The following is a 13,545-nucleotide window of genomic DNA, read 5'->3' on the forward strand; positions in this document are numbered from 1 at the left end:
CAGGTGCCACAGCAGTGACTCTTTCCAAACCCTGTGGCGCATGTTTAGGGACTGCGGGTGCTTTGACAAGTCCCGAGTCCCAGGTCCTATCCAGAGGTGAGAGGGCAGCACCGCGCAGCAGGTTTCAAGGATGTTAACAGTCATCCCAGCATGCAACAAGCTGAGATGATCACTGGACCCGATGTGACATTTTTCCAAATTCTGCAACTGTTTCAAATCCATGACCTACCTGGTCTACGTCACATGCCAGTCGTAGCAGCACAGGAAACGTGCGCTTATAGAGCTGGTACATGGGTGGGGGGCCCTGGCCACCGTCAGGCATCTGAGTGGCTTTTCCCAGCATAAACATAACCACGCTGTGCAGAAGTTCACAGGCCGCAACCTGAAACAGGCCAGGGGTCCAACAAAGGTCAAGAGCATTTTGAAATGCAACAGAACACAGTCCTTTAAAAAGGAAAACCTGTGCAGCAGATAACTATCCCACCCATATATGAACTAACATTAAGCAACACTTCCTGTCATATAAGAGTAACACTTCTGTTCACTCTGCTCTGGAGTCAAGAGATGAGAACTGAGATGTAAAAGATCCAGACACCGGGACTAACACGTTCATAAGAGACACGGTCCCACGGTGCTGTATCACAGAACACTGCTCCATTTGTGAGCACGCTTTAACTGCTACTTCTAGGAAATCTATTTTTAATGAACAAAATGTGGAAATGTACAAATTAATATAAAAAACTTGAGATCATCTATTTTGAACCTCCCAAGTTGAATACAGAATCAAGCACAGACTAAAAAAATCACTTTTCAACACACCATGCACTGTGTTTTCTACTATGAAGAATTCTAGTACGTTAAGGTTTTATCATCTATTCAGATTCCTTAGGTTTAATTTCCATTGTCCAAGGATACCGACTCCTGATAACTGAGTCGTTTCCCCATCACTAAGCTGGGGAAAGCACAAAGGCCATGAAATATAACACGTGTCTCCTAAGGAGCGCGTGGCTGACCACGGCGAGCGACCAGCGAGCACCTTGGTGTGTCTGTCGCCGGCCGAGAGCGCCAGCTCTGTGACGCGCGGCAGGAACAGGTCCAGGTGAACGACGGGCTTCATGTCCATGAAGGGCACTGCGAAGCTGAGCCTCCGCTCTCGGTCCCAAGCCACACAGCCCCGGGCCCGCGCCTCGGGGGACGCCGCTGCGGGAGAGATGCCGGTCAGTCCCTCCTCCCCTCACCGGGACGGCCCTGGTCCACCCCCTCCTGCTCTGTTCCTCACACCCGCGTGACAGCAGCGTCAGAAACCACCACACGTTGTTTCTAATCTGACTGAAAGTCAAATTATATTTAAACAAGTCTAATAGTCTGCAATGTTTTTCAATTTCAGATGTTACTCTTCTGTGAAAAAATGATAAACGAACAATACTTTCATTAAATAGCTCCTCTTTATGACACATATTTTTCTAATAGATGTTCTAACTGCCAAAATGCCAAAATCACCAGTACATTTAGGATGAAATTTCAAAACTAAAAATACAAATTTTTACTCATCAAAAAACACTAATTCTAATCAAAAACAACCTAAAAATATCCAAATATTAAGAATATTCGTATTCAAAAAGATAACTCTGAATTCCTGACACGATGTTTAACATAAAGGCCTATCCAGCCAGACTCTGCTTAAAAAATGAACAAATGCCAGATCCTGAAGAGAGGAACCCACAGGCTTCAGGCATGGCTGAAGCGTTCACTCCATTAGGCAAAATACGGTTCTTCAAAATCTCACTTGAAAGACATAAATGGCACACGAGAGCAAGTATCAGAAGACACCATGACCTGTGTGCAGCTGAGGGGCCCACATGTCTCAGGGGTTGAGTTACTTTCAGGAAACGTCACCTGTTAGCAGGTTTTTGTTGATCTGTCCCCCAAGACAGCCAAGTACTTGCACTACTCGAACCCGTGTTTCTTCTAAGGACAGCGCTTCATTCTGCAAATGTGGTGACAACGAGAAACAACCTTGAGCTCAAAGAAAGACCCTCTCTACCGCTGACGCCCTCAATGTCTCCTTATAATCCTCCACGGCACTGCCATCATTTCACTGCAAAATCATGAAAAATAGCCACAATTCTTCCACTTTTGCAGCCAATGTCCATTTTCTAGGTCAGCAGTTACTGTTTTGGGGGTCCTGATACCCTTAAAAAGTACTGAGGATTCCCACAGAGCTTCTGTTAATGCGGGTCATATTCACCTGTATTTATCTTGTTAAAACTTAGCTTTCCTAGTGGCTCAGACAGTAAAGAATCTGCCTGCAATGAGGGAGACCCAGGTTCAATCCCTGGGTCAGGACAATCCCCTGGTAGAGGGCATGGCAGCCCACTTCAGTATTCTTACCTGGAAAATCCCCTGGACAGTGTAGCCTGCTGGGCTACAGTCCATGGGGTTGTAAAAAGTCAGCATGACTGAACGACTAACACTTTCACTTTTCACTATTTAAATACTTATCATTTTATTTAAAAACACTGAACCCATGACATGTTAACAAATGACATACTTTTAGGAATAACGATATATTCCAAATAAACAAACTCAGGCAAGTGATGCTGTTCTCATTTTGCGTCTGTGACAGACTTCTGGGCTGTGACTAGAAAAGGGAAGAGGATTTCACAGTTTTTCTAGGTAACTAGGGTTTTCTTTGATACTACTCCAAAACTGAAGCAGTAAAGGTTAGTTACAATGTGGAGTGTGAGCCCACATCAGGGAACTTTATGCAGTCTATTACAGTACAGTCCTCTGGCTTATCTTATACTCGGTTTAGGAACTCAATGTACTGCTCATCGGAAGATACTGGCTCACTAGCAATAAAGATTCTCAGATGTGCTCCTGAAGTGACAGGCCCACTCTCTCCATTCCAGAGAAAACGTCGGCCAGACACTGAACAGCCAGGAGTCTGTTGCCATGCTTCCAGTAACAGTGGTGCTCATGCGGGAGGCGGCTGCTCAATGCTCCCTGAGGACAACTGCCAGCACTCCTGCCCCAGCACATGGGATGGTACACCATGTGCGCTCAAGGGTTGAGGCTTCGTGAAGCTTGAAGGGACCAACAGCACCACCCACCACTGCGCAGTGCAAACATCACGCATGAAAACAGTTCTGGCCTCGAACTCTGGGACCCTAGGGCCCTGTGCCTATAAAGAAACGTGCAAAACTAAAGATATTGTCAAGAAACTTTATCTTCCTTTACCTCAGTGTGATAAAATAATTTAAAACCTTTAGACACCGCTTTTAGTTTCATTCAAGTCTCCCAATCAAAAGCTGTCAAGAGAGTAGCCCCTGCTTGCCACAAGCAGAGAAAAGCCCTTGCAGCAACAAAGACCCAGCACAGCGAAAAATAAGTAAAAATTTAAAAAATAAATAAATGAATTTCTGATGCTATAACAAAAACTGTCAAAAACAATGAGATCAGAGGAAACTTCCTGAAAGCTTGCAATACCAGTTCTAAATATTAAGTTACACTAACTCAAGTTTCTCTATTTACATCATTTTTATCTGTCACATTATGTGCCACATCTAAAAAAACCTGGTCTCAAGAAATTATCACTGGGAAAAAAACATAAATACTGCCATGAACTAAACTCGACAAAATAACCTATTTCAGGTTTAGTCAGTAAATGAGGCAATCTTATACATCCATATCTGTGTGGCAACTGCTTATTCCAAACAAAAAAAACAAGATCAAGACAATAACACAGTTTACATGCTAACACGGTTTACATTTTTATCACTAAACATATACTGAAACTATTTTCACACTGTACCCAAATTTATATGTAACAATGATATTTTAAATGAAGATTTTTACTACTCACGAGCATCAGAATCTGATCTCTCACTATTTAAGGTAAAGAAAATACAAGGGTCTCTTACAGATGAAATATTCTTTGTCCGTTTCAGATGCTTTAACACGTCTTTAGTAAATCCTTTCTGAACAGCCCGAGAAAGTGCCGACACTTCCCAGTTACTCCGGGTCTCATCTGACAAGCGTAAACAGAAGTCAATTTTAAACACCACTCATTCATTTAGTTAATAAACACAAGAGGAAAGACACTCTACCATACAGAGACGTTAAAATTCTAATTTAAAGTATGATTAAAAATGAAATTTCTAGAACAAAAATATTAATAGTGGTTGCCTCAGTTTTAAACACCACTACCAATTAAAAGAAACAGTTTCTTGGAGGGACTTCCTTGGTGGTTCAGTGGCTAGGACTCTGCACTCCCAATGCAGTGCTAAATCAGTCATATTGGAAAAACCAATAAAAATCAGGTGAAATTAGGTCAAAATATAACTTTAATATTAAATTTTATTATAGTTTTAATCCATGTTTGATTTATTAAATAAGAGTTTCTTTACAAGACAATAAATTACAATCTATAAGGAGTTCAAGATGTTTAAGAGTCCTTCCCCTTGAAGATTTTATAAATTTTGTTAGAATATACATGAGTAAGTAACCTATAAGTAGTTTTAATACCTCAGTTATACTTACATCCAATTATATTGAAATGAGTTGGAAAGATTACAAAAATACCAAACAGATTTTGAATGCAAAATATGTAGAAATACCAACACATGTATTACATTACCATTTTAAGATACATATCAAAACTCTTCTATACCTTACCTGATAAAGCTGAAGTTTTCAGATATCCATCAAGGCTAGGCAGAATATCCTTATAGTAGGGTTGAATTACATGTTTGCAGATATAAACTGACCATTCTTCCAGGGCATTCAGGCCAGCTTCTGCCAGTGGAGCATAGCTCAGGCCCAGTTTAAAAGCCATCTGTACATGAGAATAAATGAGGTAATGAACACCAGGAATTTAGCACTGAGAGAGGGTTTCTTAAACGACAAGTCTTTCCTCTGTCGGAACCATGTGGGTTGGAGAGAAGGGGCACTGAAGCCCCCTCAGGAAGGCCCGACCACGCAGGATGCTGGCAGGGGGTGGGGATGGGGGTTCTGACATGTGAGTGCAGCCGAGGCTGCCACGTTTCTCAGGGACCACGACCCCCACGAGTGATGAGCCCACCTGCAACGCGGGGACGTAGGCTCTGACATCAAGTGCGATGATGTCATGTGGAAGGGATAGGACAAAGGTCAAACAGGAGGCCAGGAGTTCATCTTTGTACTGCTTCATCTTAACTGACACCTCGGCAGGAAAGACAAGGTTAGTGCCATGCACCTGAACAAAGCCTTCAGTTCCACCATCGACTACGAGACATCTAATTTGCAAATACGAAAAATTATCACATAGCCTTTGACACGGCCATGTTCATTTAAAAATTAAGTACTTATCTCCAGCAAAAGTTCATGTGTTGAGTACTTAATTCCCATCATATGGAAAAGCTAAAGAATCTATGAACTCAGAGTCATCATCACTAAAATTACTGTGAGAAACCTCAGAGGACTTCGGAAGCACAGTGACTTTCTCTGCCAGTGTTTTCAAACCCTCCATCCCCAAGTGGATTAAGCAACCCATTTCATCCTTAAATAATATATGATAAGACTGGATAAATCTTTTAAAAGTTACCTCTTTACCGAATTTTGCAAACAAAGCAAAGCAAGAATGCTTCTCTGGATCCTCAGGAGATGGTTTCTGACTCTTTGGACCAATACCCTGTCAGATAAAACAGGCAGTGAGCTCAGGGAAGGGGAACCAGATCGTCCCATGTCCTAATCTGGCGGTTCCCACTGGTCCTGGTGAGAGGACCCATTCTCATTCTGCTGAGGCCTCATGCAGAGAGAAAGACACTTCAGGCCCATGAAGAAGCACGTGTGAGGTGGGAGGGGGACGGCTGGTCAGGAGCCGGGGCCCAAGTCCACTCCCCATGCCAGTCATCTGATGTGCACGCCTGTAAGCTGAGACAGCTGCTCACGACTAGAGCCCCTGGACACTGATGCGGCCACTCTCCAACCTCAGAAGCCACCAGATCCCCTGGCAGCCTGGGCACGGCTGCTGAGCCGTGACGCAGAGGCTCCAAGGACATGAGTCTGGAAAGGGCACCAGTGATGCTGCAGGTGGGTCCTGGCGCCATACACACATCAGAACCTCTATACAGCTCACATCATCAGCCAGATGCTCGCCAGGCAGATCGGAAAATGTTTCCCATTAAACTTTTAAACAGTGCCATCCAACTGCCACTCACATCAGTTTTTCAAACTACAAATAATAAAAATAGACTTTCAATCTGCAAGATGCTGTATACAACATCATATTTTAAAATGTATTTATACACACTCATGCAATCTAAAATACACAGGAATATTCACTGTCCCTCAAAAAATACTTACCTCAAAATACTTTATTTTCTTGGCATTTCTCACAGCAAGAGAAAGCAGTTTGTAGAAACCACTAATGAGTGGCAACCGTGTAGACTGCAGAATTAACTGATATGAGAAGGAATGTACCCATGGCCCAAAAAATTCTACATGTTTCTCAGGAAGAATCTCCCTGTAAAAACAAATTTAAAGCTTAACACAGAAATCCTCATCATATACTATTTTCACTCCACTTTGAAATTATATGTGACATAATCAAAACAAAACCATCATCTGTGATTCCATTATACACCATTTGCAGGTGTATCTGTACTCCTTATTTTCTCTGCTATGCTGTGTTCTGTGCTCAGTCACCCACTCATGTCCAATTCTTCGCAACCCCACGGACTGTAGCCCGTCAGGCTCCTCTGTCCATGGGATTCTCCAGGCAAGAACACTGGAGTAGGTTGCCATTTCCTTCCCAGAGGATCTTCCCAACCCAAGGATCAAACCCGTGTCTCCTGCATAGACAGCAGATTCTTTACTGTCTGAGCAACCAGGGAAGCCCCCTTATTGTCCTTACCTGAGGATCTTTTAAATACAATTTTTTTAAAAAGATAAACATAAACAGCTATTAGATCTATTTTAAAATTTCATATAAGCTATTTTAGATTCTAAGTCCTACTATTTCATTTCTTGTATCTGCATAAGTGGTTCTCCTATGTCACAGCAAACAATTGATAGTATCTACTCTTAAGTACACAGAACTTTATGAATACCTGCAGAACTCCACCAGGTTGACGAAAGCGGAGAAGTCTTTGGGTTTCGCAGGATGCAGGTTAGCAGCTGGATCTGAGGTCGGGATCACCCAAACGCCAGCAGCTTTGTTTTCATCCTTTAAAAATCAGTTGCACCAAAAACACGGTACCGTTCAGTCATTCAACAAATGACTCAGTAAGTGACCCACAGACATGGGTGAGGCTTTGAGCAAGGAATGCAACAGTGAGGAGGCAGAGACGGGCCCAAAGCTCACAGTCAGATAAAAATGACAGAACCCTCAGAACATGCTACATGGGAGGCAAGGGACAGGATGAGGAATAAAAGTGCAAACACAGAAAGATCGTGGTTGGGAGGGGCAGGCACAATTTCTCACAGGAGCCACAGTGCCCAGACAGACGCAGAATCTCAAAACACAGACAGTAATCAGTACTGACAAGATTTCAAAATGACAAACAGAGGACCAGTCGCTACTATTAGGTAAAACATAAATATAAACACGTTCAATTTGTGTTTCAGACCCAGGTGAAAATGTCAAACAGGCAGGAAGGAGGGCAAGGCTGGAGACCAGACATGTCCCAGGAAACACCAACAGAGACAACAGTGACCCGGGGGTGGGATGAGGGGGAGCAGAGATGCAAGAGACTAGGACGGGCGCTTTGCATGCAGACTGTGGCCGACCAGCTCAGCGAGTCCCTCTGGGCATGTCTGCTAATGAATTACTTTAGACGTGAATAAATAAAAAGCCTGAAGAGCGACAGCCCAGCCCTCAATGGCCCTGACAACCAGCGCAAAAACTTGGCCCTGACGAGTGCAGCCAAGGCCAGGGCCCACCTCTGGACCCCTGACCACACGGCCTCAGTCATGGAAGCCAGCATGCAAACTTGATTCCAGGAACGACTGGGCTCAGAAACAAACTGCCTTAGATGACAATCTCACGTCCTGAGTGTCCTGTTACTAGGTCTCCTCAGAGTGGACAGCAGCTCTAAGCTGGCAACCTCATGCCCAGTCTGATCTTTGAGCCCGGCCAGAAAAACGATGCAGAAACATGGGATGGGTGGCCTTTCCTGCCCTCCCTTCTACTGTCTCCAGAGCCTGGAGTCCCCCTGGCTATAAATCAGAGGAGCACCAGGGTGCCCAGACCCACTGCAAAAAGCCTCCTCTACCCAAAACGAGACTAGTCCATACTGTTGCTAAGCCAAGAACTGTAACCCTCTGAAAAACTTTTTCCAAAAAGTTGCTTTAACTTATTAAACATATAAATTACTTCTTGAACAATCTAATACAGAATATATTCTGCACATTGGGCAATTCAAATATCAAGAGAAAAATATCAATGACACATATTAATGCTGATAAATCAATTTCCTGCCATCTTCTACAAATGTAAGATTTGCTCCTGAATACTGCAGCAAGCGACAGAGCTGGTACAAAAATGATGCAAAATTGCTACTAACAACATCTTCTAACCTCTTGTTCCCCAACATTCTGCTTTTCCAGTGTAAGGTCCAGTTTTTCAACAATCTTCAAAACTGATTTTACAAATTCATCATATAGCAAACGATTCAGACTTTGAAGGGAGAAATTCACAAAGACAAATGCTTCATCTGCTAAGAGAGAATCCTGAAAATAAAGAAAATAAATTTCAAAATGCTGCACAAAACAGTATCAGTACGAATATTAAATCAGCATTATGACACATAAAGATGTATATGTGTAATTAGGTTTTATGGAAACACGTGTGAACTAGAGCAGACTTACCTCTAAGTTTTCAAGTCGTAAAATACAGACACCGTTCTAATTATTAGGACAATACCATTTCAGTCTGACATGACTTACACAGTCATGTCACACCCATAAACAGTAGTAAGTGAGAAGGTTTAGGCCAACCTTGTCCAAGTATCTACCCCATTAATATGTGTGTGTGTGAGAGAGAGAGAGAGAGTGTGAGAGACAGAGAGAGAGAAAGATGCCTCCTTGGTGGCTCAGTGGTAAAGAATCCGCCTACCAATGCAGGAGATGTCAGAGATATGGTTTCAATCCCTGATAAGATCCCCACTCCAGTGTTCTTGCCTGGAGAATCCCATGGACGGAGGAGACTGGTAGGTTACAGTCCACGGAGTTGCAAAGAGCTGGACACGACTGAAGGACCGAGAATATACACAAGCAGTGTGTGTATACACACATCTATACAGATATACACATGTTCTGTGTGTCTATATGCAAATGCACGTGCATGCATGTATATACATGTGCACATGTAAATACACAGGTACACACATACACATGCATACACAGATATGTATAAATATTTATCTACCCTCAGAAGGGACTGAAAAGCACTATAATCTATTATTTCTTTCAAAGTGAAATATTCTACCATCCTAAAAACATAGACTAGTTATGCTGTCTTCACTCAAACAGTCTATGGAACTTAACCTCAAAATATACCTAATATCACATGTAAGAAAAAACATTTTAGGTAAAATTAATACTGTTATACTACTTTACTAACACCTTAATAAGAAAAACTCCTGAGGTTGTTCACAGGACAGGAACCATCTACTGACCAAAACTGCTCTTCCTAGAATACCCACGCTCTGTCAGAGACTACGTGAAATGGTGACCAACCTGGCTTGGAGCAGATACTGCAGAAACACCTGCCAGCAATGCAGGAAGCAGGAGGCATGGGTCTAACGGTGACAGAACTGGGCACCTGTCTCCTTCATCCTATCACATCACCTTTAACAAATAAAGAGCACAGCTCTCCCACCGTGATAACATTGCCACATTTCTGATAACTTGTACACGCTTTCTTAAGCTAAAACGAGGACTCGGCTACAACAACTCATTAGTTTCAAATGAGTTCTATGACTTTGCTCCCCTAATTTGATTTTTTCAAGTCTCACTTTATCCTTATTTACATTACTTGAAGTACTAAAAAAAAAAAACCGACTGCAAATCAAGCACGCTTCTGAAATAATTGAGTCTCCAGTGTGAACTATGGAAACTGTAGAGGAGCCACAGTGCTCTGTGGCTTTCAGCTGCAGTGTTTACCATCGTCTGGTCACAGCTCAGAAGGCTCCTGAACAGGTCCACATAGTCTCTGCAGGTGGGCACTCTCCACTTGCCAGTCCTGACTTCCCCCAGTACTGCAGGGTCCTCAGACTCGGGCTCAGCTCCCTGGTGGGAAAAGAGAGAGACAGGCGCGCTGAGGAGGCACGGAGAACACAGCACTGCCGTGCCTGCCAGCGCGCATCCTCAGAGCTCACAGAGCCCCAGGCTGAAGAAGGCAGCTTGGCTGAGGAAGACAGCACGCATGAAAGCACAATAAAAAAGCCGGGAAAAGTCACCATTCTCTAGGACCAAAATAGTGACGCACAAACTAAGCTTCAAAACAGTACCCAAGGTACGTGTTGTAAATAATTCACCTCCTCACACAGATCTCTCATCTCATCCTATTTTCTCTAACTGAAGTAAACTTAAGACAAGCCTCCCATCATATACTAAGTATTTTGTCCTAGAGTTTCTTTTTTTTTTTTCATTTATTTTTATTAGTTAGAGGCTAATTACTTTACAATATTGTAGTGGTTTTGTCATACATTGACATGAATCAGCCATGGATTTACATGTATTCCCCATCCCGATCCCTCCTCCCTGTCCTAGAGTTTCAACAAGAAAATATCCTTTTGTAAAAATGTAGGTATAGTAATAAGGTTATGTTTAAGGATATCTCACATCCAGAAGTTTATTTACCTGAAAAAATAGTTAGGTTTTACATCCTACACTTATCAAAATCTAAGGCATTGCTAATAACAGAAAGGCCAATTGTTTTTTTCCCCAAAAGAATTATCAATCATTGCAACTAATTCATATATGTGTCTGCAATTTCAAACACCTGAATATAATATTAACATTGCATTTGAGAAAGCAGCTATTACATACTATAGAAAGTAATGGTAATTCTTTTAAGTGACAACCATCCTACTGGACAACTTCATTAAAAAAAATCTTTCAGGCAATCAAAAAGGCCACTTTTGTATATTTACAGACTAAAAGTTCCAGCAACATCTCTAACAAAAGTGACAAAAGACTAACTTTCAAAGCATAGATTCAGAATTTACCTTTTGAAGGATCACTGGCTTAGAACATATTCTGATTAAACTTTGATGCACTAAAAAGATAATAAAAAAAAAAGATTACACTGAAAAATACTAAACACTAAACAAACTGACAGCCATTTGAATATAAAGTACCTCTTGGTTTTTTCTCTAAGTTTGCTAACACCTTTAATTTTTTTTCTTTCTTTTTTTTTATGTTTAGTTTCAAATTTTAGACTATTAAGATTCAAAAGGAAAAGATGAAAAAATTCAAAAAACTAGAGAAAAAAAGATTTTGGTTCACCAAACTATTAGCAGTTCTACAAGAGGCATCAAAAGACAAAAAAGAATTTGGCAACTGGATGTTCTTTATCTCAAACAACAAGGTAAGATTCTTCATGCATCATCTCAGGAGTAAACTCCAAACTCACCCACAGCACCAATGCAACTCCAGAGGATGGGCCCCTTCTCTGCCAGGGCCAGGAACACTCGCACAATGGCCCTGCAGCACACTAGCTGCATCTTGGGGCTGTACTGGGGGAAACTGTCCATCTGCATGACCACGAGGTGTTCCAGGACTGGCGAATGCACCTCAGGAACCTGCGGGGACAAGAGCACACGCGGGTCGGGGCTGGACAACAGGCACAGCAGACGGGGGGGCGGGGAGGGGATCCACGAAGAAGCGGCTTGTTACCTAAGGGACTAATTCATTGCTGGGACTGCCTGAATACACCGGAGTAAAACTGTCTGCATGACATGTTAGCTACGATTCTATCTCAAGCAGCAATCCTAATCCTTTAGAAATATGAAGAGTAACAGATAGCTTTTCTGCTTTGGGAATAAAACATCAAGTTTCATGACAAAAACTAAACCGAAAAACTGTACGAGGTACTAGTTAAAGAGGTCACCTTGGTCATACTGGTGCCTGAACTGACTGTATGTAACTCCCACTGCATCAAAGCAGCTGAAGACCTGAGCTAAACTCGTCAAGCCCATGCTCGGCGGACCGCCCCCTCACTCACAGCATCGAGGTGCAGCAGGACGCTGGCCACGGACTGCAGGAAGCTGGGCAGCTGGTACACGTGGTCCTCGGCAGCGTCCACCTCCGCGAGGAACAGCTGCCGGCACCGCTGGATGAGCTCCACAAACATCAAGTCCACGTCTCGTGCGTTGACCGCCTTGCACGGCTGGAGGGAAGCAAAACCAGTCTCCATCGACCTTACCCACCTCAGAGTGATGGCACCTAAGGTGTCTCATTGGGCCACATTATTATAATTGAATGTTAACAAGCTTCTCAGTGGAGAAGAAATACAGATATAAAATGCATTGTATTTTGGAAAGACGCTTTCTGAAAAACCTGTAAATACATGCTAAACAGTTACTAACACACAAAACACCTACTGATTGTCACCTGTGTTTCTGGCAGGGGGCAGATGGCAGATAATTGGGTGCCGTCCCTGCAGAGGCCCGACGCCCGGAGGAGGGACAGGCCCAAACCCCCCAGAGCACAGCAGCAGCACCTACAGCCACACCCTCCTAACTCGGAGACGGTCCAGCCGCACGTGTCCCAAAGGCTCCTCAGACGTCGGCCCCAGTCCCGCCTTCTCATGGGCCTAGCCCAGCGCCTGTTGCGCGTCCTCTCCCTTGTTCCACCATACTCTGTCTACACCAGCTCACTACAGTGAACAGGTCCTCACTGAGAGACCTCAGGGTCTGAGGATACAAAGTCTGTGCTCTCAGTCACGTCTGAGCCTCCTCACACCCATTTTTTCTGCCCATTTCCTCATATAAATGAGCCACAGAAACATGTGGAGATGAAGACTTTAAGGGGAAAGGAGTGTTGGGAAGAAGCAAATGAGGACGCATCAGGATGGAGGAGTGAGCAGAGGGCTAGAAGAGATGCTCCATCCCAACAACAGGGGAATAGCCCTGATGGGGATCTGTACAGACAAACAGCAGGAGACGCTCTCCACCAGTGGGAGCCATAGGCCCTGCAAGGAGGATGCGACCACGCCGACCCTCAGCGTCCCCAGCAGACCTCACCCAGGCACAGGGGCTCGGGCCAGAGTGCCAGGTGTCACTGCCCGGCTCCACCTCATCAGCGATGGGTGGCCAGGCGCGGCCAGGAGATCATGGTGTTCCTCGTCTCCAGGCTGCAGCCATGTCTCGGTTCTGTCTACTGCTGACTGAACCCTTACACAGGTCCCCTAACTCTTCTGGGCCTCAGTTTCCACATCTGTAAAGTGGAATAATATTCCTAAAAGCTTATAGGAAAGTTATGAATATTTGAGATAATACACAGGAAGCACTGAAAAAACACATTAACAACAAAACAAGAACAATATTTTCAAAAGTG

The 13,545-nt window shown here is 43.5% G+C and overlaps 1 protein-coding gene across 3 annotated transcripts in view; it reads right to left on the reverse strand.

Annotated features, from left to right (window-relative positions):
- PRKDC (protein kinase, DNA-activated, catalytic subunit) overlaps positions 1-13,545 on the reverse strand; it is a 129,982-nt gene that overhangs the window by 103,037 nt on the left and 13,400 nt on the right. For all 3 annotated transcript variants that reach the window (XM_070477071.1, XM_070477070.1, XM_070477072.1), the window contains exons 12-25: positions 12,212-12,376; positions 11,621-11,789; positions 11,214-11,263; positions 10,147-10,272; positions 8,560-8,712; positions 7,092-7,207; positions 6,346-6,505; positions 5,585-5,671; positions 5,084-5,203; positions 4,678-4,837; positions 3,924-4,030; positions 1,897-1,987; positions 1,037-1,200; positions 230-382 (exon numbers count right to left, since the gene is read on the reverse strand). In XM_070477071.1, coding sequence (XP_070333172.1) covers positions 230-382; positions 1,037-1,200; positions 1,897-1,987; positions 3,924-4,030; positions 4,678-4,837; positions 5,084-5,203; positions 5,585-5,671; positions 6,346-6,505; positions 7,092-7,207; positions 8,560-8,712; positions 10,147-10,272; positions 11,214-11,263; positions 11,621-11,789; positions 12,212-12,376 — 1,821 coding nt within the window. The remainder of the gene's footprint in view (positions 1-229; positions 383-1,036; positions 1,201-1,896; positions 1,988-3,923; positions 4,031-4,677; positions 4,838-5,083; positions 5,204-5,584; positions 5,672-6,345; positions 6,506-7,091; positions 7,208-8,559; positions 8,713-10,146; positions 10,273-11,213; positions 11,264-11,620; positions 11,790-12,211; positions 12,377-13,545) is intronic.

The sequence above is a fragment of the Odocoileus virginianus genome, chromosome 15, assembly GCF_023699985.2.
Source record: "Odocoileus virginianus isolate 20LAN1187 ecotype Illinois chromosome 15, Ovbor_1.2, whole genome shotgun sequence".
Lineage (NCBI taxonomy): Eukaryota > Metazoa > Chordata > Mammalia > Artiodactyla > Cervidae > Odocoileus > Odocoileus virginianus.